We start from the raw sequence: 24131 nt of genomic DNA, 5'->3' as shown, positions 1-24131 counted from the left end.
GACAACTTATAAACTGCTCAAATAGGTACAATAACTTCAGAAATTGGTAGATGTCACTAGTGTGATAAAATATGTACTCACATGTTAGGTGCTAGGGTTAATAGCGGGATTGCGGCATGTATTGTGGAATTATCACTACTACAGATTCGTAATTCAATGACGGCACCATCAGTGCCGGTTTTGAGCAAACAGGCAGTGATAACTCTTTGCTGCCGGTTCTTAGCTTCCAAGTTAGAAAATGATTGGGGTCCTCAAAAACCGGCAGTGAAAGTCCACATGACTGCCGGCTCGTGGCTAGAATCAGCAGTGATATATCACCGGCAATTTACTGCTGGTTCTAGCCACGAGCCGGCAGTGCCGGTTCTAGCCATGAGTCGGCAGTGATGCGGACTTTGACTGCCGGTTTTTTTGGATAAGCTAGCCGTGATAGACCGAAGTACAAAACACAGATCGTCCTCTCCTCCCTCCTCTGTCCCATTCTGAGCACACTCATCCAGCATAGGCTCGTTTTCCCCAATCCCTCCATTGTTGCGGCCCCTCTTCACCAAAATGCTCAAATAAGGTCCGCTACTACACAAATGATTTTGCGAGTTGTGAGGTGGTGCACTTTTATTAACCGAGGCGGTCACAAAATCTAACCACCTCGTAAAATGCCTGGCTATTAACCGAGGTGGTCATTTTATTTACCGAGGCACCAAAAAATGACCGCCTCGCAAAATAGATTTATGGAGGTAATTGTATTATTTATGGAGGCGGTCAGGAGATACCCGCCTCCCAAAATAGATTTATGGAGGTGGTCGTTTTAAGATAGCCGTCTCCAAAAATATTCTATTATCGGAGGCGGTTGTCTTAAGGCGCACGCCTCCGTAAATGCATTATCGGAGGCGGGCACACTATAAGGAATGCGTAAAAATAGTGGCCCAGCTCCCAGCCTAGGCAAAGGCCCATATATCCTCTACCGGGATTATATATAAGCGAGACTTAGGTTAACTGGCTCCCCTCATTCTCGCAGCCATGACCCTCTCCATGCCCGCCCCTCCCCTCCCAGTGGCCCGCCCCTCCCTTGCCGACGGCCCTCCTTCCTTCGGTGGCATGGCGGCTTGAGCTCATGGTCGGAGGTGCAGATTTGATGGCTCCCCTCGCGACATGGAGTTTGGAGCTCGTGGCGGCATGGCGGCTGGAGCTCGCGGTGCATGAGCACAGATCCGCGCGGCCGAAGGTCGGATCTCGGCAGTGCATGTGGCAGGCAGCCAGATCTTGGTCATGGGCTGTTCTCACTCCCCTTGCACCCCCAGGATCGGTGGATGTGGCGGCGGGCGGCTCAATCGTCTGGTGGCAAGAGGCCGGATCCCAACGGTAGGAAGCCAGATCTGGCGGCGGGCGGCTAGATCTCGACGTCGCGCGCGGTCCAGGCACCAGCGAGCGGCAACGGTGGCAGCCGCGGCATGTGGATGGGCTCTATGGGCCTGTGGATGGGCTTGGCGGGCTTATCCACATGTTTCCTTTTTGTTTTTAATTTAATTTGCTAAGGCGAGGATTTGAACCGCCTCAGGAAAGATCAACTTACGAGACCTTTAGATCGAGGCGGTTGTGATGCTCGCCTCGATTAACCAATTTCGCCCACCTCCAAAAAAGTTTCTATAGGAGTGGTCATGGATTTTCAAGCATGGGCATAATATTCATGCTTTAAGGTTAGTAACCACTAGTACAAAAAATTTAATAGAGGCCAACATTTTGGATTAATGGAGGCGGGAATTGCAATATCCTCCAATCAAAGGTCACGGTTAATTCAACCTTTTTGGAGGCAGATGCAATGCCCGCCTCGGTTAATCGATCAATGGATTCGGTCGCATTAAGCTGCCCGCCTCCGTTAATCAATTAAAAAATAAAAAAAACCCGAGAGAGCCCAATCGAGCCCGCCATCGCCACCACGTCCGTCGGAGGAGGGCCCGCCGGATCTGGGCATGGCCGGTCGGATCTAGGCGCGGCCCCGCGCAACCGCCGTGGGAGAGGAAGGGAGGGAGCCGCCGCCATGGTGGAGCGCCGCAAGGGAGGGAGCCACCACCATGGGAGAGAGAGGGAGGCGCAGCAGGCCGACCTCAACCAGGATCCAGCCAACATTCGCCTAGATCTGGCTGACCTCGGCCTCCCCGCAGCCGCTGCCGCCACCACCATCGGGCCTCCATCGCCTCCACCCCGCTGCTCCCCACCGCACATGTCGTCGCCGGCCAGTGATGCGTGGCCCGCCTCTGCGAGGCACCCCGGTCCGAGCCCATTCCTGTGGACGGAGGAGAGGGAGGACATGGAGGAGAGGGAGCCATGCCGTGCGCCTGGAGGAGAGGAAGGAGGAGGAGGAGAGGCAGCTGCGTGCCTGGAGGAGAGAGAGCATGCCTGGAGGAGAGGGAGCGCGCCTAGAGTGGGAGGCACTTTCAGAGTGAGTTGGGAGAGGATGAGTGACCCAAACCCTAATGCTATGTATATATATAGGCCCGAAAGAGAGGAAACGGGCCATGCACTGGGCCTCAGCTATTAACATAGGCGGGCTTTATAGCTGTCCGCCTCAAGAAATTGATTTATTCTAACTCCGAAAATAGACCATTTTTAGGGGCGGTTGTCTTTGTCTTAAGACGGCCGCCTCCGTAAATCGATTTTATGAGGCGGGCAATTTTGACCGCCTCCGTAAATGAAAACGATCGCCTCCATTAATAGTCTGGCATTTTTGGAGGCGGTTGGATTTTGTGACCGCCTCTGTTAATGGTTGGGCACCGCCTTTGAATTTGTTGCTTTACAATTGTTTTGATCAAGCATCCACTCCTTTGAATTTGTTGATTTACAATTGTTTTGATGGCTAGATTGCTTGATTCTCATTCTAGTTGTTTCTCCATTTTAGAGAGCACTTTTCAATTGGATTTGAGGAAGACATCAAAATTGTGGTGAATCCATCTTCCAAAAGGTTGGTGTCTATGAACCCATTTTGATTCCTAGAAAACTGCATGGTGGTTTGACGATTGTTAGTATGTGATGCTTTAATTAGTTCTTGTAAGGAATAGAGTAGATTTGTTTGGAGCTACAATGTGGAAGCCTACAGGCGGAGAAGAAACCGAGAACCAGAATACACGTTCCACAAGAGCACAAATGCTAAAACAAGAGGCATCTCCTCCAATAAGCGATTGGAGGTTGGTCGCAGCTGGAGATTCAGTCAAACGGAGTTGGCAAAACCCAAAAGAAAGAACAAGGTAGAACTTACACTACCGGAAACAGCCGGGGCACACGACAAAGCCCAAAAAACACTCAGTAAAGGCTCTGCCGAGTGTAATACTCGGCAAACAACACACGACAACTATAGTTCTGGCAAACGTCTCTTTGCCGAGTGTTTTTTATCGGGCACTCGGCAAAGACTTTGCCGAGTGCTAAAACCGACGCTCAGCAAAAAAAGGTAACGTGACGGCGAGAAGACGGTCATGGCGCGTTTTGAGTGTCTAACGGCACGGGCACTCGGCAAAGATGTCATATTTGCCGAGTGTCCACGGGAAAAAAAACACTCGGCAAACATGGCCTGTTTGCCGAGTGTCCCAGCCCTGACACTCGGCAAACATGGCTTGGTTCGCCGAGTGTCCACCTCGTTAATCAACAGTTTCCTAGGAATTGAATCTTACAAAAAATACAAAACCATTGCAAGCAAAAAGTATCCACCTGCCACGATTTAACAAGGCCCATTCCAAGCATGCATTCAGAAAGGAGGCACCATCATCAGTAACCACATCGTGAAGAGAAACATACATCAGTGCATTTCTCTGAAACAGGTAGGCATAGTTCATTGATAGAATTAACACACAGTACAAAACTACAAACTTTTGAACAACGCAGACCTAGAACATGACGAGAACAGATCCAAAACCCAGACCTAGAACATGACGAGAACAGAGCCTAAACACCTATGTAGCAGATACAATGAAGCGTGGCGAGCGAAAACACCTAGGCAGAGGTTGGTGTCCTCGAAGAGCCTGACGAGGTAGGCCTCTGTGGCCTCCTACAGCGCGGCGACGGCGGAGGACTGGAAGCGGAGGTCGGTCTTGAAGTCCTGCGCGATCTCGCGGACCAGGCGCTGGAACGGGAGCTTGCGGATGAGCAGCTCTGTGCTCTTCTGGTACTTGCGGATCTCGCGCAGCGCGACGGTGCCCGAGCGGAAGCAGTGCGGCTTCTTCACGCCGCCGGTCGCCGAGGCCAACTTGCGCGCTGCCTTGGTCGCCAGCTGCTTCCGCGGGGCCTTGCTGCCGGTGGACTTGCGCGCCGTCTACTTCGTGCGGGCCATCGGGTTGGGAGTGGAGGGGCGGGTGATTTGGGCTCGGCCGCGGTTTGGGCAAAAAAATTGGGGGGATCCGGGGAGCGCGGCCGCAACGCCAGCGCTGGTGGGGGGGCGGGGCGGAAGAGGAAATGGGTTTCGGCGATAGGGGAGCCCTTGGATCAGGGTGGATTTGATGGTGGGGATGGCTTCTGCCACACTGCCACGGATCGCGATCCGCTTGTGTGGCCCCTGCCGGCCGCCTTGCCCGTGTCGCGCTGTACACGAAGAATCTTTGCCGAGGGTCCAAGATCTGACACTCGGCAAAGCAGGGTTTGCCGAGTATCAGATCGGGGCCAAGTGTCAGATAGGGCACACGGCAAACCCCGCTTTTTTCATTTTCTTTCTTTTCCTTTTTTTCATAACGTGTTTTTCTTTTTTTCGATAGACTTTGAAAATACCTTATCAAATTGACTCAACAATATATATTTGATTTTTCTACGAATATTATTTCATTATTTTATGCAATTACAGCTCAAATTTAATTTGTATCAATTAAAATTCTATAATTTCACTTATTAAATTAAAATTATCAAACAGATTAAAAAAATTACCAAAATTTCACATGAAACAATCTATGTTTTCTATTGTCTATACAAAAAGTTTTGAAGCCAAACATCAATTCGATCGTCACTTTGACTCCAAATCTTACCGAATCCTTCTCAACGCTACGATTTTTCTTCTAAGATGCTTCGGTTTGTAAGCATCGTACGTGACAAATTATGCGAAGCCTTCTTAATTTTTTACCACTGCCTCCATGTATGATATCATCACATCATGACAACTCTCATGATTTTCAGACTTCGTTTGCTTTTTTTAGAATTTAAAAACCAATCGGCCACACGTTTGTGGTCGTGTTTTCTGAACAAGATGTTCGAAAAAAATATTCATTTCCTGGTTAAGGCCTCACACTAGACTCAATAACATGAATATCATTTTTCTACTCATTTTATTCTATTATTTGAATCACTTGCGGTTGAAATTTGACTTATACCAAAAAATTCGTACAAATGCAATAAATTAATTAAATATAGCAAACTGATCCAGAAATATACCAAATTTTAACATGGAGTACCACATGTTGTATGTGGAGAGTAGAAAAAGTTTCAAGGTCAGAAAAGAAAAAAATGAAATTATTTGTCGAGTGCCACATGGTTGATATAAGACCGTGAAAGCAGCATATATGCTCAGCATATATGCTCGGGATTACTCCTTTGGTTGGCTACCTTTGCATATATGCTGCTTTCACGGTCTTATATCAACCATTCAAGAAATGCTTTTATCATATGTGTGGCTTAGAGATAATTGGCAAAAAAAAAAAAAAAGATGTGGCGGTTACTGAGAAACCTCTTGCCTACACTAGTTATCTGGTGGGCCCTTTTGCTGGACTTTTATGTGTGGCCGGCTTTCAATATTTTGTAAAGTCCCGTGCACACACGTAGCCCATCAGACACACTCCTTGACGCCAGCTGCAGGGTTCTACAAACTACAAATAGCCGTGCACACGGGAACGCGACAACAACCGCACTACGGCCTACTACTGCACCGTGCACCCAGCGCGAACAAGAGAAACGTAGAGCAATATCAAGGCGGCAGCACCAGCTCTGGGGTGTGTCTCGCCGTCGCGGCCACGCACGATGAATCTGGGGTCGCAGTGGCATGTCAGCGGCATATGGCGAGCGCAAGCCCGAGGCCGACATGGTGGCGCTCCTCCGCCACGCCATCGCGACCGGGATCCCCTTCCTCGACACCTCTGACATCTACGGCCCGCACACCAACGAGGTCCTCATCGGCAAGGCACTCCACGGTGGGGCTGTGCGGGAGCAGGTGCAGGTGGCCACCAAGTTCGGCGGCGCGCCCAACTTCAGTGGTGACCTGGCGTACGTGCGGGCGGCGTGCGAGGGCAGCCTCCGGCGGCTCGGTATCGACTGCATCGACCTCTACTACTAGCACCGCATCGACACCACTGTGCCCATCGAGGTCACGGTGAGTTAGTTGCGTACGAGTACTTGCTTTGCATTCATGCGTTGACAAGTTGCACTAATACTTGAATTCTCTGAACTATGATATATGTATATATGCAGATGGGTGAGCTCAAGATGCTGGTTGAAGAAGGCAAGATGAAATACATCGGGCTGTCCGAAGCGTCAGTGTCAACGATCAGGAGAGCGCACGCGGTTCATCCAATCACCGCTGTCCAGCTGGAATGGTCTCTATGGACAAGAGATGCTGAATAAGATATAGTCCCAACCTGCAGGTACAAATATATCCCCACATTGTTTGCTTTGGTACCTAGGGAAGGAAAACTCAGTTTGTTGTGGATGGATCAGAAACTCTTTCTGTTCTGTCAATTTTCAGAGAACATGGAATTGGAATTGTGGCATACAGTCCGCTGGGCAGAGGGTTCTTCTCCAGTGGAGCCAAACTTGTCAGTGAGCTGCCAGACGACGATTTCCGCAAGGTACGGTGACCTATACATGATGCATCCAACTCCAAGAGTCTATGTATTGTGCTTCATCTTGTACTGAATGTAATGCCATTCTTTTTTTCGATAGACTTTGAAAATACCTTATCAAATTGACTCAACAATATATATTTGATTTTTCTACGAATATTATTTCATTATTTTATGCAATTACAGCTCAAATTTAATTTGTATCAATTAAAATTCTATAATTTCACTTATTAAATTAAAATTATCAAACAGATTAAAAAAATTACCAAAATTTCACATGAAACAATCTATGTTTTCTATTGTCTATACAAAAAGTTTTGAAGCCAAACATCAATTCGATCGTCACTTTGACTCCAAATCTTACCGAATCCTTCTCAACGCTACGATTTTTCTTCTAAGATGCTTCGGTTTGTAAGCATCGTACGTGACAAATTATGCGAAGCCTTCTTAATTTTTTACCACTGCCTCCATGTATGATATCATCACATCATGACAACTCTCATGATTTTCAGACTTCGTTTGCTTTTTTTAGAATTTAAAAACCAATCGGCCACACGTTTGTGGTCGTGTTTTCTGAACAAGATGTTCGAAAAAAATATTCATTTCCTGGTTAAGGCCTCACACTAGACTCAATAACATGAATATCATTTTTCTACTCATTTTATTCTATTATTTGAATCACTTGCGGTTGAAATTTGACTTATACCAAAAAATTCGTACAAATGCAATAAATTAATTAAATATAGCAAACTGATCCAGAAATATACCAAATTTTAACATGGAGTACCACATGTTGTATGTGGAGAGTAGAAAAAGTTTCAAGGTCAGAAAAGAAAAAAATGAAATTATTTGTCGAGTGCCACATGGTTGATATAAGACCGTGAAAGCAGCATATATGCTCAGCATATATGCTCGGGATTACTCCTTTGGTTGGCTACCTTTGCATATATGCTGCTTTCACGGTCTTATATCAACCATTCAAGAAATGCTTTTATCATATGTGTGGCTTAGAGATAATTGGCAAAAAAAAAAAAAAAGATGTGGCGGTTACTGAGAAACCTCTTGCCTACACTAGTTATCTGGTGGGCCCTTTTGCTGGACTTTTATGTGTGGCCGGCTTTCAATATTTTGTAAAGTCCCGTGCACACACGTAGCCCATCAGACACACTCCTTGACGCCAGCTGCAGGGTTCTACAAACTACAAATAGCCGTGCACACGGGAACGCGACAACAACCGCACTACGGCCTACTACTGCACCGTGCACCCAGCGCGAACAAGAGAAACGTAGAGCAATATCAAGGCGGCAGCACCAGCTCTGGGGTGTGTCTCGCCGTCGCGGCCACGCACGATGAATCTGGGGTCGCAGTGGCATGTCAGCGGCATATGGCGAGCGCAAGCCCGAGGCCGACATGGTGGCGCTCCTCCGCCACGCCATCGCGACCGGGATCCCCTTCCTCGACACCTCTGACATCTACGGCCCGCACACCAACGAGGTCCTCATCGGCAAGGCACTCCACGGTGGGGCTGTGCGGGAGCAGGTGCAGGTGGCCACCAAGTTCGGCGGCGCGCCCAACTTCAGTGGTGACCTGGCGTACGTGCGGGCGGCGTGCGAGGGCAGCCTCCGGCGGCTCGGTATCGACTGCATCGACCTCTACTACTAGCACCGCATCGACACCACTGTGCCCATCGAGGTCACGGTGAGTTAGTTGCGTACGAGTACTTGCTTTGCATTCATGCGTTGACAAGTTGCACTAATACTTGAATTCTCTGAACTATGATATATGTATATATGCAGATGGGTGAGCTCAAGATGCTGGTTGAAGAAGGCAAGATGAAATACATCGGGCTGTCCGAAGCGTCAGTGTCAACGATCAGGAGAGCGCACGCGGTTCATCCAATCACCGCTGTCCAGCTGGAATGGTCTCTATGGACAAGAGATGCTGAATAAGATATAGTCCCAACCTGCAGGTACAAATATATCCCCACATTGTTTGCTTTGGTACCTAGGGAAGGAAAACTCAGTTTGTTGTGGATGGATCAGAAACTCTTTCTGTTCTGTCAATTTTCAGAGAACATGGAATTGGAATTGTGGCATACAGTCCGCTGGGCAGAGGGTTCTTCTCCAGTGGAGCCAAACTTGTCAGTGAGCTGCCAGACGACGATTTCCGCAAGGTACGGTGACCTATACATGATGCATCCAACTCCAAGAGTCTATGTATTGTGCTTCATCTTGTACTGAATGTAATGCCATTCTCGATATGATCTTTCAGAATCTACCAAGATTTCAGCCAGAGAACATGGAGAAGAACGCGCTGATATTCGAGCGTGTGAGCCAGATGGCTGCAAGGAAAGGATGCACACCATCGCAGCTCGCGCTGGCTTGGGTTCACCATCAGGGAAGCGATGTCTGCCCCATACCTGGAACCACAAAGATCGCCAACCTAAACCAGAACCTGGGAGCGCTGTCGGTGAATCTCACGGCTGAGGAGATGGCCGACCTCGAGTCCTATGCTGCCATGGACGACGGTGTCCAAGGTGAACGCTACCACAGCACCTTTCTCAACACCTTGAGAAATTCAGAGACGCCTCCACTGTCGTCTTGGAAAGGCAGCAACTAGATATGTAACATATGTACTATTACCTGTGTGTTGATGTTATCTGCACTTCTGCTTTCAGACTAGCTAGCTAGCAAGTAGAGGTTATCAATGTCATATATCCAAATAAATGTTGCAATAAAAGTATCGAGCGCTTGCTCCTTTGGTAGGCCGTAGACCACTTGGTAGTCAAAGCTACTGATATTATTTCGACCAATCTTTGGTTTTTTCTGTTTTTAACATGGCCATTTTAACCATTTAAGAGACATGGGGGTGTAGTAGTGTTGGGGTAGATCATGATTAATTACCACAGCAACCTCATAAGAGGGCTTTAATTAATTAGCTAGACTCATCAAAACAGTATATAAAACCCCTAGGTGCGGGTCATGTGGTTCAGAGGACACCGCCCTGCAAGGAGAAACCCTTGCCCTCGCGGTGTCGTCACCGAGCGGCTCGACTCGAGCTGCGCCCGACAAATAGCGTATTTTTTTCTCAGAACTTAGGTGATGACATTTTTTTACACCGGTTTTGGGCCAAACCAAATGTAAAATAAGTGGGTTCACCGGTCATCGAAAACAATAAACTCCAGCCTATGTCGCCGGAAAAAAATAGGGCCTGTAATTTACAGGTGTTTTGGCCCGATTACTGGGCATCCAAACAGGGCCCTAAGGTTTTTGATATGTTGATATTAATTCTTTGAGGCACAAACACTACAGCATAATGCATTTACGAGACGGGAGAACATGTTTCCAGAGGCAGCGGGCGAGCCTACCTCAACTTCATTGCTTGTGTAAATGAAGTTATGCAATTGCTTGAGTGGGCCTTGTCGAATTGTTTTGACTGTGATGATTGATCGAATGGGCAAGGGCGCCATGCCGAACTGCTTGGCCGGCCTAATTATCATGTGGCAATCGGCTTGGGCCACATGCAAAGCAAAAAAAAAAAATCTTAAATTCAGTTTGGTCCAATCCAAAATGGGCTATGCCTGAGTTACATGTGCACAAAAGTTACCCCAAACAAAATTTTTGATGGGCCAACCCCAAATAACATGCTCCCTAAAATCAGTCCAAATGGAATTACGATGTTCAAATTTGTATGGCAGAGCTTCGCCCCACCCCGGGTAAAGTTCTTCGGATGGCTCCTTACGCAGGACAGGATACATTGCAAGACATCCCTTGTCCGCAATAACATCCTGCAGGACGCGATATCGATATGCTAAGTATGCGCAGACAACAATGAAACTGCAGACCACATCTTCTCAGGTTGTGCACCATCTAGAAACCGTTTCTAGATTAGAAATCGAGTCTTCACGGCGACCCAAGCCCTGGAAACTATCGCAGGCCGCGTTGGGGAGGATTCCCGCACGCTCCAGCGTCGGGGTCCTACTCGTCGGCGCTCCCACTAACGGAGTCGTGCGGGCGTGCGGCGTCTAAATCGACCGGTCCTCCGATAGTTGCAAGTTTTGCCGTCCTCCGAAAGTTGCAAGTTTTCTCCTCGTTCTTCTGCATGCTCTTCTCGTTGTGACCATTGATTTATTTTTTTGATAAAAACTGTAGGGGCCTAAACCCCTACAGGAGATTTATTAAAAGACAGAGGCTCGAGAAATACAAGAATTACAAAGAAAGAGCTCAAGAAACCAAAAAAGAGAGAAAGAAAATAAAGAAACTATCTAGAAGTCTGGTCAAGGCCAATTCTGAATCCATTGATTATAAGTCTGAGAGATGCTTTCCTTTGCTCTTATACAGTTAATGCCAATTCTCTGTTGAAGGATAATTTACTGCTGTGAATGTTTGGGCCAATTCCTCTGAAAATTACATCATTCCTTGCTCCGCAAATGGTCCAGCACATCAAAATGACGGCATTTAGGAAGAATTCTGAATTCAGTTGATCTCTGAAATAAAGGATCACTTCTGGGAAGCTTGATTGAGGTTGTATATCTAAGTTTAAAATTCCCCAGCAGGATCTTGCAAAGGGGCATTCTAGGAATAGATGGTGGAGTGTTTCTTCTGTTGCTAGTTGACGGAGTTCACAATTATATGTCTCCAAATGCATGTTCTTCCTCCTAAGGATGTTCCGTGTGCTTAACCTGTCTTTTAAGAGCAACGAAAAGAAGATCTTGTGTTTTGGTTGGCAAATTGTTTTCCACAGCCATCTGAAAATAGGATGAACTTGGTGTTGTCCAATCAACCTCCTATAAATTTTTGTTGCTGAGAAAATTTTTGATCCCCATGTATATCCCCACAAGTCATTCTCCTCATTTACATTCAGATCTTCCTGGTTTCCTCTCAGTGCCTGAAGTTGTGAAAAGGCCATAGTTGACAGTGGTAAATGGAACAGGTGATTGGGCAGATTGTTGACCAGAGCATTGCTTATAGGAATGTTGTTAGTTTTTTGCAAAGGAAAATAATTCTGGGTACTTTAGCTTGGCTGCTCTAACAGATCCATCTATCCAATTATCTTCCCAAAGGAAACAAGACTGTCCATTTTGAACTTGCACAACAGTTAACTCTCTGTATTTTTCCAGTATCTTCAGATTATTTCTCCACCAAAAGCTCCCCTTTCTTTGTGTTCCTGGCAGTTTTCCATTTCTATAATGTTTTTCCTAGACTAAGTGCACCCAAGGGATGTCCAGCTTGTTGAAGAATTTGTGGAGGTTCTTCATCAGGAGTGCTTCATTTTGCTTTTGGAGATCAATGATGCGCAGGCCTCCATCTTTCTTTGGTGTTGTTACCATTTTCCATGCTGCCTTAGGCATTCCTCTAGCGTTTACCTCAGATCCTCTCCAAAGACAATGTTTTCTGTACTTGTCAATCTGTTTAATCACTGTAGGGGGCAAGGCAAGACTGCACAAATAGAAGGTTGGCATTGATGAAAGCATTGTGTTTGTGATTTCCAATCTTCCAGCGTGTGAAAGAAAAGTAGAAACACTAGCAAGTCTCATCTCACACTTATTCACCAGAGGTAGGAAATGTTCCACCTTTGGTTTAGTGGTTACCAGTGGTAACCCCAAATAAGTAAACGGGAAAGAGCCAGTAGCACAGCCAAAGGTTCTAGCTAGTAGCTCAAGTTTCCCTTCAGAGATATTTATTGGTACCATCATGGACTTGCTAAAATTGATTCTGAGATCAGTTGAGGAATAGAATGAGCTCAAAAGTGTTTTCAGAAAAAACAGTTGCCTTGCATCTCCCTCAAGAATTAACAAAGTATCATCAGCATAATTGAAGCATGGGGAAGTCAGTGTTGGAGTTCAGGGGAATTAGAAGATTTAACAAACCCATATCTTTAGCTTTGTTTACCATTGACTGAAGAAGATCTGCAGCTAGAATAAAGAGCAAGGGGGATAGAGGATCCCCTTGCCAAACTCCTCTTCTGCAATGAATTGTCTTCCCAGGCACTCCATTTAGCAAGACTTCAGTAGTCCCTGTGGAGAGGATTTGTTGAATCCAAGCAACCCATCTTGTTGCAAACCCTTTAGTTTGCATAATCTTTATAATTGCCTGATGTTCAATTTTGTCAAAAGCTTTTTCAAAATCCAGCTTTAGTATGACAACCTCTTTTTTTGAATGATGGCATAAATGAAAGTATTCAAAAGACCAGGCCAAGCAATCTTGGATTGATCTTTGTCTAATGAAGCCATATTGATTCTTGTGTATCAGTCTAGTGATAATAGTCTGCAGCCTATTAGCAAGAACTTTTGTGATCAACTTGACTGAGGTGTTCAACAGAGAGATTGGCCTAAAGTCTGAAGTAGTCTGAGCACCATCTGTCTTTGGGATGAGACTGATGAAAGCTCTATTTATGCTACCCAGACAATTTGAGTTGTTCTAAAAATCCATAAATAGCCTATAGAAATCAGTTTTGATGATTGGCAGCATTTTTTGAGGAACTCGTTGTTGAAAGCCATCAGGTCCTGGTAATTTATCGTTGGGCAGGTTTCTGACAACATTGTCAATTTCTGTATCTGTGAAGTCCAGCTCAAGATCCTGAGGGAAGTCCACACTGTTTTTGAAGAATTCTATATCAAATGCAAAACCTGAGAATTCAGAAGTGCCTATCCTTTCTTTGAAGGCCTGCCACAGCAGAAATTCTTTGTCATGATGATTAGCAAGGAGGGAACCATTTTCATCTTGCAACTGAGTGATCAGATTTCTTCTATATTTGATTGTTGCATTTGCATGGAAGAATTTAGTACAGGCATCCCCAAACTTTGTCCATTGATTGTTCCCCTTTGCTTCCAATAAATGTTTTGTTGCTTGAGCAAGTGAGCTAAATGATCTTTCAGTACTTCTCTGAAATTCCATTCTGGTACACTTAGATCTCTATATTCTTCAAGGATCTCAAGAAACTGAATGATGAGCTTGACATTGGCTATATTGGCCTTTAAACTTGACAGACTGGCCTGCCAGCTCTTAATTTTCTGTCTTAGAGCTTTGAACTTAGCAGAAATATTTTTTGCACTATCAGCTTGAGGGGCAGAGGTATTCCAGGCTTCTTGAATAAGATTGTGGAAATCATCAAATGCCATCAAATAGTTTTCAAACCTGAAGAGCTTCCTTTTGGGGATTGAGGTTGAGATTGTTACCAAACATGGACAGTGATCTGAAGGTTCTCTTGTCAGTCCTTTAACAGTGGTGTTTGGATAGATTACAGTCAAAGAATTTGGGGTGAAAATCCAGTCAAGTTTTTCCAATAGAGGTGGTGTTTGCATATTGGACCAAGTGTACTTTTTCCCTTGCAAAGGTATTTCAGTCAGGCCTAAGGCACTCATAGCTTCATTAAACAGAAATATTTCCTCAATGCTACCCCCAGGTTTATTTCTATTTTCTTGTCTTCTTATCAAATTAAAGTCTCTCAGAATTATCCAGTTAATATCATCTGGCATCTCAGTATTTTTGAGCCAAGTACAGGGACAATACACATTGGTGAGCACCCAATCTTCGTCATTGTGATTTGAAGTAAATTGCACTGACATTGCATAGGCATTATTGAAAATCAAACTTCCAGTAAACAGGTTTCTTTTCCACGCAACCAGCAAGCCACCAGAGGCCCCAACTGAGGGCAGGAATTCAAAAGCATCAAAGTAACTTGAGCAAATCTGCTTGACAAAGTGGATGTCAATTATTTCCTTCTTTGTTTCCTGAAAACAGATAATGTCACAAGACGATTGCAAGACTTTGTCTTTGATTGCGTCCCATTTTACTTCAGAGTTTAATCCCCTCACATTCCAACATAAAATTTTCCATTCCCTAAAATTTGTAGCATTCATTGATAGATTGGATAAGATTCAACAACTTTTTTTCTGACCAGGGTTCAAACAACCATCAACTGAAAGATTTAAACATCTGAGCTATCATCCTTTCCTGACTCTTGGAACAGGTTGCTACTTTCTCCGGTTTCTTGTCCCCCAGGATTCTTGTTTTTGTTGTCACCTCCTTTCTTTCTGCCCACCGTTCCTGGCTTTTGGCGCTTGACTTGAAGAGCCTCATCAGAAAGGAGGTTCTGGTCCACCTTGCAGAAATCAGTACCAATTTTCTTTATTATTTTGATGCTAAGAGTAGGTGGATCAGGGGCACAGGAAAGACATCTTTTGTTAAAACAAGCTGATTGTTTGAAACCCTGACAAATCTGCTTTATTCTTGGGCTCCTTCTGACTTCAGAGTCCACCAAGGGACTATCTCTCCTTGTCAGTCTCTTTCTTGCTGTTTTGGTTGCAGCCTCTTTAGTCTCCTCATCTTGGAGCTCTCTGATTTTCTCTGTAACCTGACAGAAGGAAAGGATCTTCTCAGGGCAGCCACCTTGCTTAGGACACACCTTTGGGATTGTGAAGTCTACTGTACCCTCATCTGTTGCCAGAAAGTTTAAAGCACCAGATTCAGCAAAAGATTTTGCCCACTCAAAGTTATTTGGTGATGTCAGACAGGCAGTGAAAGTGTTTGTCCAAGGAGTTGAAATTTGAAAAATAGGGCCTGAGTTTATTCCTGGAGCAAAAAACCTTGCCCAAATTCTGAATGCCTCAGCTGTCTTAGCCCTTGAGAACTGTTCAAAGCTTAGGTCGACAACAAGATTGCTAGTAGGTGCACAACCAATGTTTAAAAAGTGGTACTGATCGATCTGGTGTTGTTCCTCCATGTCCTCATCTTGCTGCTAAGAAATTAAGTGGACCAACTCTTGATTCTGTAACAGGTTATCTTGCTCTTCCCCTGGTTCCGCTAACTGATCAAGGGGAATTTCTTCATTATCAAAACAAACCCCTTCAAGAGGCTGAGGCTGGTTGATGTCCAAAAAGTTCTGGCGTCCTTGGTCATGTAACTGTTCCACTGTTGTCTTGTCTGAGAGGGTGTCAACCTTGTCTGGGAGTAAAATACATTTATCTATGACCATCATGGGCTGGGGGATAGACCAAATAGGCTCAATTCTGACTATGCCCAGCTGAACTTTGTTTATCACAGTGTTACTATCTTGCTGCCAGTCCATTGCATTTTCAGCTTCATCATTTTTACCAGCAATATCATTGAGCAATGCGTTTTCAGGAATTTCCATAGGCAGAAAGTTCACCAGATGCTCGGGGAGGTGAGGGATATCAACCTGATTTTCAACTACCTCCTCCAAAGCTTCCAAGGGTCCTTCTTCTGTCATAGCTGGGGCATGCTGAATTATCTCCTGCATCTCTGGAATTTTCCCCACCTGCTGATCCAATGTTGCTTGGTTTGGGTGGATCAACATCTCCTGGGAGTCTTCCATTGGTGGCAACTCATTCAGATCTTGAATCATAGGCATTGGAGGCTCATTCAAGTTGATCTCTAATTCTGGGACAGGTGAAACAGGCGTCTGCAGAGCTGGGATTTCCTGAGGCCAGCGAGGCCAGTTATTGTTTTCCTGTCCTACCAGTTGCTGTTCTTGGGCTGCTTCCATCTGCTCTGCCAGTTGCTGTGCTGGGGCTGCGCCCAGTAGATCTTGCTGCAGTTGGTTGGGGTTTTGGGGATTGACATCTTGCTGTTGCTGCATGGCTTGCTGTCCTAAACCGAAAATGTCAAAGAAAGCCATGGCTTGAGGTGCGAGGTGATGATCAATGTGATGCAGCTGGGAACTGGAATTGAAGTTTTCTTCTGAGCTTTGACTAGCATTGGTACAGCGGGTTGAAGTGGTGTTAATCCTCTCCAAAGGCGACGGGCCGGCCAGACTTAGTTAACTGTCATGTGGGTCTCATTTAGATTAGGCCCACCCTTCATAGAAATAGTAGGCAAAGTCCAAGGTATTTCTTGTGGCGCTGGGGGCTTAGTCGCAGCTTGAGGATTAATTCCCTCCATCCACCAATGTGCAAACGAGGAGAAGGCAGGTGGGCTGCTTACTCCGGGCCCAAGATGCACGCTTGGAGCTTTGTAGAACCCACTGGGCTGTGTCCAAATAGCTTTTCCTTTATTGCTGACTGTGGGCCTCTTGAATCCACTGTCTACAGTGCTCTGCCCAAGGCAATTCAACGCAATGTGTCCCAAAAGCATGCATTTGTGGCATCTAATCATAGATTTGCAACTGCGCCTTTAATGCTTATCGGACAGACATCGAGAGCAAATCCCGGGCCTGTTGTTTCCTGAAAGATACTGGGTAGTTGGCGGTTGGCCTACATTCAAGTTGAGATTCAAATTTGAAAAATTCTCGGCAGGCCCATTGTTTCCATGGCCAAGAAGAGAGTGACTCTGTCTTACTATGGCTGACTTCTGCCCAAGACGTACTGTGGGCTCTGGCTCTGGGAAAACAAGTCTGTCCAAGGCTGAGCGACGGAGAGGAATGCGGTTAGCTCCCGAGAGGGGGACTGATTTCACAACTTCCGCAAAAGAACGAGCCGATGTCTGAAAGGTTGACTTCTTACTAGGAACCCAAGAATCTTGGTATTCTCTGATGAAAGCTTTGAGCTCAAGGTCCCAACGAGGGCCACCATTACCCCAAAGGTGAAAGAACACTTTATAGCAGCAACACTCGTAGCTTTTGAGCTTAGAGATATGAAAACCCACCAAGTTGGAAGAAACGGAGAAACGAAAAACCCTGGGAGCTAACTGAACGACAGCGAACTCAGAGGCACAACCACCAATGGTTGCCTGAAAAATCAAGCCCACAGTGATGAGGCAAAGGTGAAATTTGCAGCGACCGAAAAAGGCAACCAGAAAGAAGGAAGCACCTGAGGAACAAGGGAGCGAAACTGGGAGCCCAAACTTCTGCATGACGGCAGCTTGAACTCCAATCCCTGGGCGGAGGGATAAACCCGGGAGGTCCATGGTGGCGAGGGCTCGTCACCACCACCACGCCACGCCTCGAACGCCGCCGGCGTGGCCGCGTGTGGAGGCAGCGGCATGTTGGGCCTCCTGCTGTGCCACACCGCCGGGAGGGCCCCCGAGCTAGAGGTGGCGGATGATGGGGAAGTCACCACTAGCTTTCTGAACGACTACTTCTCATCGGCAAAACTTCGAGCAGCTTGCGTGCACGCTCTGCAGGAACCACCTCCAGCTCTGACGAAACACCGAGGAGCTACTCGAACCAACGCAAGGCATTGGCGAAGCACAAGAGAGATGGATGCAACGGCTGGAGCAGTCTGCGGCGGATTCGGCGGTGGCCGGAGAGGCCACCGGCACTAGCACGGAGACAGGGACGCAAGAGAGGGGAGCGCCATCACCGAGAGGAGTCGAGGCAGGGAGCTCGCGGGGACGAAGGCAGGGGCCCGGCGAGTGCACCCAGCGAGGGCCTGACAGGGAGGCTTTTATCTGTATACCCTTAAAAAAGATGCCACACTTCTACGTATCCCTCAAAAGTTGGTCGTCACCTACGTGCCATCGCTCGAACTTTTCTTTTCCCTCATGCCATTCCGTCGGCATTTGCTCCTAACGGTGGGTAACGGCTCTGGAGAATGACTCAATTGCCCTTGGGCTTGTATGAGTGTCTGAACTTTTTCGTTTCCCCTGTGCCATTGCCAGGCCAATTTTCATTTCCTCTGTGCCATTACTGTTCATCGGAGCCCGGCCAAACTATACTGATACTGTTGACACGTTTGGTGTGGCTGGCACGCACGCGCGCACGCGCGCCAAACTATTACTGTCCACCTTGATCGATCGATCGTATTCGTCCGCACGCACGCGCACGGGTCGGCGGGAGACGCCGCATCGGGATCTATAGTTTGATTAATTATTTTTCTAGATATATGTACGGCATGGAGTACATACGTACTAATAATGTAGATTATACGGCCGGGAGTAATATTCTTACGACGTATAGTTTGAGACGGAGGAAGTATGTATCCTGTTGAGTTGTCTGCCTCCATCAGCGATGCAAAGACCGTACTCGATCCGAACAGTTGTCTCGTGGCAGATTTTACATATATATATATATATATATATATATATATATATATATATATATATATATATATATCTCCGCGTGCACGCCAGGGGGAGCGTCGACAGCGACGCCACGTAGTCCTCCAGCGCCTTGTCGGGGTCGGCCGTGATGGCGGCGCGGTCCAGGTCCGGGACGATGATGTGGTCGTCCAGGTTCACCGTCGTGCAGACCCACCGCGGCTCTGCCCCGTCCATCACCTGCATGTTCCAACGTGCATGTAAGTATTAGTTCTAATTCTAAAGTAACACCAACTTGTATATTGCAAAAGAAAAAAAAGGAAGAAAAACGTATATACTCGGATGCTGTAGAAGCGGGGGTGGCGCGCGAGGGTGACAGCCTGTGGGAGCTAGCCAGCTAGTAGTAGCACACAAACCGCCATGACAGCCTGTGGGCAGCCGCTGTACAGGATGCCGCAGTACTTGCCGTACCGCAGGAACGGGAGGCTTTTACCTGTGTACCCATACGTCAGTAAAACAGCTAGCATGCATGTCGTGCACTGTTGCACTTTGCACTGTCGAAATTAATTGAACATGTAAACAGACGAATCGACCTCGCAAAAAAAAAGCATACACCGTACCAGTGCACCAACAGTATACAGGTTAATAAACAACAGTAGTACGTTCAATCAAAGTACTGTGCTCAGTAGTACGTGTACGTGCATGCATGGCCCCTGCAGTTCATTTCTTGAAAATATGTGTACGTGCGTCGGGCAATGATCCAGCGCCTATCCCCTCCAGTAGTCCTCATTGCAATGGCCCCTCCAGCGCACGTTCAATCAAAGGACCGACATGCTTGAAAATATGGCCCCTCCAGCGCTGGTGAGCTATTTTTGAAAATTTCACGTATCTGATGTGTATTTGTAATTTCCATGGTTATCAAGTGTATTTTATTATGTACTCCTACAAATAAAAATATATTATTGAAAGAAAAAGAATACAAAAAATTTTGTGGCCTGCGCCGGAAAAACAAGCCCTGCCCGCCGTAAAAACGAAACCCAAAACGGCGTGCGCTGGCTCCAACTCCGTCCGCTGGCCCACAGGTCACAGGCCCCCCGACCAAACCACCCGAGCCGGCGCCAGCCTAGCCCACGCTGTTGGCCTCCTCTCCCAGTCGCTGCAATGATCCAGGGGCAAGGATGGTATTTTTCTAGTCCGGTCCCACATGTCAGAGCCGCCAAACGGTCAACACATAACAGAATGCCGACGGAATGGCGTGAGGGAAAAGAAAAGTTCGAGCGAGGGCATATAGGTGACGACCAACTTTTGAGGGGTACGCAGAAGTGTGGCATCTTTTTTAAGGGTACACATGTAAAAGCCCCCCTGACAGGGGCGTGCAGGGGGTCGCGGGGCAAGATTTGGCTCCGATCCACCATTGTTTTAGAGGCTTTTAAAAAAAAGTTTGTAATTACATATAAGTCATTAAAAAAATTAACCGCATACAGGTGCCACTGCTCTAAACTTCTTTGTCTTACAAGTTATTTCGTCCGTGTTCTATTTGTTTTTCGCCGTTTGGTGTGGGACCGGCCAGTGAAATTGTCCATATTACCCTTGGCAGTCCCACACTAAACAGCGAAGAACCCTGGCCTGGGGGAGAGAGAGCGCGGGGACGGCTCACGGCTCACGGCGCACGGCCTCATTGCTCCCCTCGGGCGCGCGGCCCCCTCCCTCCCGGCGGCCCTTGGAGGCGACGCGGACGGCCTCCTGGAGCCACCCGCCACCCTCGCGCCCCGCGCCCCCTGGATCACGGCCCCCGTCACTGGAGCGCCGCGGCCACCCTCCTAGAGCACGCGCCGCCGGATCTACTGACGAGGAACGGCGGCGCCCCGGCTCCCCTCTCCACGGCGACGAGCAGCGAGGCCACCAGGGCACCTCCTTGCTCTTTCTAGGCGGCGTCCACTTCCCGTTCCTATCCCCACCGGTGGTGCATTCAGCATCTTGGGCGCCGCGCACCTATGCGCGAGTGCGCGACGAGGCTGGGGGACTGAGACGGCGACGGCGCCCTAGAGCTAGTGGCCGCGCGCGGGTATGGTTACGGCGGACGACAACGGCAGCGCACGGCTGACAAGGAGCGCAGCGGCAGATCTGGTAAAGGAGACGTCAACGGCGGGCGTGCGGTGGGGCAGCTACGAGCTCGGGCGCGTTGACGGTGACGGAGCTCAACGAGGACGACTAGGAGCTCGACCGCGCGGACGGTGATGGGATCCAGGCAGGTGAGGAGTAGCCAGGCGCCGCCGGATCTGGCGACGTGGCGCGGCGGCGCCCCGGCTCCCCTCTCCACACGACGACCAGCGAGGCCACCGGGTCCGCCACGACGGACGACGACGTCATGACCGCCTGGGAGGTCGTCGGGCCGAGTCGCCGGGGAGCAGGCGCTGGCGCGCGGCCGGGCGCGGGGGCCTGGCGCGTTGCGCGGTCGCCGGGGGCGCGGGGCTGGGCCGCCGCCGCCGAGGGTGCAGGGGCGGTGCTGGGGCCGAGGGCGTGGGGCTAGGCCGTTGGGGTCGCAGGGCGGGGCTGGTGCCGGGAGGCGCCGGGAGCGAAGGGCGGGGCCGAGGCCTAGAGGTGCCGGGGGCGCAGGGCCGGGCCACCGGGCACGGTGCTGACGACGCGCAAGGGGAAGAAGACAAGGACGGACACAGAGAGAAAGAAAACTGAGGTGGTGAATCGTAGTCGGTTTCCACCGCCGAGGGTAATACGGACAATTTCACTGGCTGGTCCTACACCAAACAGCAAAAAACAAACAGAACACGGACGGAATGACTTGTAAGACAAAGAAGTTTAGAGCAGTGGTACCTATGTGCGGTCAATTTTTTTAATAGATTGTGTGTAATTACAAACTTTTTTAATGGCATACACGTAAAAACCTCTTGTTTTATTTGTGGCTGCAACTTGTGGACTAGAACGTGTGTAGTGCAGGACATGCTCGCTGCCGCGGGCGGCTGCTTGTGGGGACTGGGGAGCCGTCCGGCTTGGCGCACGGCATGTGCTTGCTGCCGCGGACGGCGGCGTGTGCAACTGCTTCTACCAAGGTATGTGCCTGTAGCCTAGCTATTGATATTTCTAGAGCTAGCACATTTTGTTCCTCAGCAACAGTGATGGGAGGAGGAAGAAAGCAGGAGCAGAGGATCCGAGGGAAAGAGGGATGAATGATTAGAAAGATCCAGGATAAAAAGGTTGCATTGTAGGAAAGAGTTTCTTGACACCGACTCCTAACGATACAATACATATGTGGTGGATATATACGAGCGAGTACAGTCAAAAAAAGTTAAACACCTCAGTTATTACATTGGAACTAATTAAACACAGCATGCATTGCATTGCATTACCTTTTTTTTTTAAATCCAATCCCATGCATATATCAAAAGGATTATTATTATTATTATTTAATAAGACAGGAATAACCACACTGAAATTATAGTTAATTAAGCAAAGCTAGCACAATGGACACGCTGCTGGCCAACTACTGGCAAAACCCGTAGTAGTGGCGGCCAGTACAAACGGCTCCACTGCAACATGGACGATCATCTTCAGGGAAGCGGCCGCAAGGAAATCCCGATTCGATGCAGTAAGCCTCGCTGGCGCCACCGTATCCCGTGTAGCGCCGCCCCTCCATGCCGGAGCCGGACCAGCCCGTGGCTGATGATGCCAACAGCAGCAGCAGCACGGCCGTGATCACCACGGCCGCCGGCTTACAACCGGTGGCGGCGGCCATTGGTTCCGATCCCTTCCTGCAGCTAACCCTATCTTCTCTCTCTGTGTGACTGTGTGTGTACCCGCGCGTGCACGGCTTTGGCTTTTGTTGGCTTGCTTTGTTGCATATATATATAGGCAGCAGCAGGAGCTAGTATATATAGGAGACCAAGTGGGGAGCAACCCTTTGACGCTCCAGACATCGCTAAAATGGGCCCTGTAGTCATCTGTAGACTTTTGCAAGCAAGACTCCGATTGGTGCCATAAATGATGGATCTCGGTCAAATACTAGAAACGAGCGAGCATCTGACTCGCTTCTTCCCAAATGCAGGCATATATATGACCCACTACACTACACAATGTTGCATGTCCACCGGTTGACATATTGTATTTGAAGCACCATATTCAAGGTCATATGGGTTTAAAAGCATTCCGTGGGTCATATAGTACCTGACGTTTCCTTCCTATGGCCTGTTTGATGCACCGGCTAAGTTTAGCTGATAGGCATCCAAACAGCTCAGCTAAAAGAATAGCTGAATTTTAGCTAGATTTAGCTATTTCAACCTAGCTAAAGCCAGCAAAAATTTAGCTGAGCTTATTAGCTGGAGCATCCAAACATCCCAGCTAAAGTTTAGCTGGCTAAAGTTTTACTTTGAAATTTAGCTACCTAAACTTTAGTCGGGTGCATCCAAACATGGCCTTAGTTAATAAGGTCTGTCAATTTCTACATTCTCCTACTAAGCTACACTTCATTAATGAGTACGGGTTTGTGCATTGGGAAGTCGAAGTCAGTGTTACTCGGTGCTTTTTCATACACAAGTTCCTAGATGAACTAGGCACGTGCACATCCTATGGAAGCATGTCTTTGGCGCTCGTGGGAATATAGGAGCTACATATTTGTTTTTTGCATTGTGTGTTTCACACTAGAACATATTGAGAATATTGACTATCAATTTTGCTTAGAACAGGTGGCAGTCTTGGTAACTATGTCATGAAATTCTCCATCGAGAATGGACTAAGGGATTCAAGGTTCAAAATTTGTACTAAAATATGCGGTATTCTGAGTTATTGCAAATCCCCTCACTCTCCTGTATTTTTGTAAACAGCGTACTTCTTTCATTGCAAACTACTCCCTCCGATCCATTGACTAACTAAGGAAAGAAATAACTGAACTATTTATTGCACTCTAATTATTGAAGGGACAAGGTCGTCTTTTATTAAACTTCTCATTTTATCTAAAAATCGCTTGAATTGCCTATATCAATTGCACGGCAGTGGAAGTACGTACTAAACACATGGCGTGAGCAAGTGGGGAGCCACACCCTTTGACGCCCCAGCCAGATCGCCTAAAATGAGTACTGTAGCGTTTAAACTTGTGCAAGCAAAGACTTTGACTCCGATCCGATTGGGGGATCAGAATGGCGCCATAAATGAGTGATCTCGGTCAACACACTAGAAACGAGGATCTGACCTCGCGCTTCTTCCGAAAAGAAGGCATTTGACCCACTACACCTTGTCAACCGGTGCAGTTGCACCAGTTGACCTGTTCTATTGGAAGCACCATTCCATAGAAGGACCATGTAATCACACGGTTGCCATAGCCGGACAAGTTGTTATAGAACTCATTTTATAGTAAAGAGCTGACCACTGCGGTTGGGTTTTTTTGAAT

General features: G+C 47.6%; 3 protein-coding genes and 1 pseudogene across 4 annotated transcripts; 2 read left to right on the top strand and 2 right to left on the bottom strand.

Moving 5' to 3' along the window:
- Positions 1-4030: 4030 nt before the first annotated feature.
- Positions 4031-5101, bottom strand: LOC136543157 (histone H3.2-like). The gene is made up of 2 exons (XM_066535693.1): positions 5090-5101; positions 4031-4294 (listed from the first exon to the last, which is right to left on the bottom strand). The coding sequence occupies exons 1-2, from the start codon at positions 5099-5101 to the stop codon at positions 4031-4033; spliced, it is 276 nt and encodes a 91-aa protein (XP_066391790.1).
- A 787-nt stretch (positions 5102-5888) lies between these two features.
- Positions 5889-6704, top strand: LOC136541372 (probable aldo-keto reductase 1). Of its 2 annotated transcripts, none has more exons than XM_066533216.1 (2): positions 5889-6322; positions 6427-6704. In XM_066533216.1, exon 1 carries the CDS (start codon positions 6002-6004, stop codon positions 6290-6292), a length of 291 nt encoding a protein of 96 aa, XP_066389313.1. In that variant the 5' UTR covers positions 5889-6001; the 3' UTR covers positions 6293-6322; positions 6427-6704. The 2 variants fall into 2 exon arrangements, with proteins under 2 accessions (XP_066389313.1, XP_066389312.1); XM_066533215.1 differs by having other exon boundaries at positions 5889-6328.
- Positions 6705-8055: 1351 nt separating this feature from the next.
- On the top strand, positions 8056-9531 carry LOC136541371 (IN2-2 protein-like; annotated as a pseudogene).
- A 3685-nt stretch (positions 9532-13216) lies between these two features.
- LOC136543156 (uncharacterized) lies at positions 13217-16436 on the bottom strand. Its single transcript, XM_066535692.1, has 4 exons — positions 15642-16436; positions 14733-15533; positions 13678-14529; positions 13217-13525 (listed from the first exon to the last, which is right to left on the bottom strand). The coding sequence occupies exons 1-4, from the start codon at positions 16434-16436 to the stop codon at positions 13217-13219; spliced, it is 2757 nt and encodes a 918-aa protein (XP_066391789.1).
- Positions 16437-24131: the final 7695 nt, after the last annotated feature.

The sequence above is a fragment of the Miscanthus floridulus genome, chromosome 3 (assembly GCF_019320115.1).
Source record: "Miscanthus floridulus cultivar M001 chromosome 3, ASM1932011v1, whole genome shotgun sequence".
In the NCBI taxonomy this organism is placed as follows: Eukaryota; Viridiplantae; Streptophyta; class Magnoliopsida; order Poales; family Poaceae; genus Miscanthus; species Miscanthus floridulus.
The sequence above is the reverse complement of the archived record's forward strand: the minus strand, read 5'-3'. Positions and strand labels throughout refer to the sequence as shown.

What these genes read in the sequence shown, in the direction of transcription:
- LOC136541372 (XM_066533216.1), top strand. Translation starts at nt 6,002, where the DNA reads ATGTCAGCGGCATATGGCGAGCGCAAGCCCGAGGCCGACATGGTGGCG.
- LOC136543156 (XM_066535692.1), bottom strand. Translation starts at nt 16,436, where the DNA reads ATGGCTTTCTTTGACATTTTCGGTTTAGGACAGCAAGCCATGCAGCAA. An exon ending in AGCCTCAGCCTCTTGAAGGG is followed by an intron (nt 15,534 to 15,641) that starts GTTTGTTTTGAT and finishes ATTTCTTAGCAG; the next exon opens with CAAGATGAGGACATGGAGGA. An exon ending in GAAAGGATGATAGCTCAGAT is followed by an intron (nt 14,530 to 14,732) that starts GTTTAAATCTTT and finishes ATCTGTTTTCAG; the next exon opens with GAAACAAAGAAGGAAATAAT.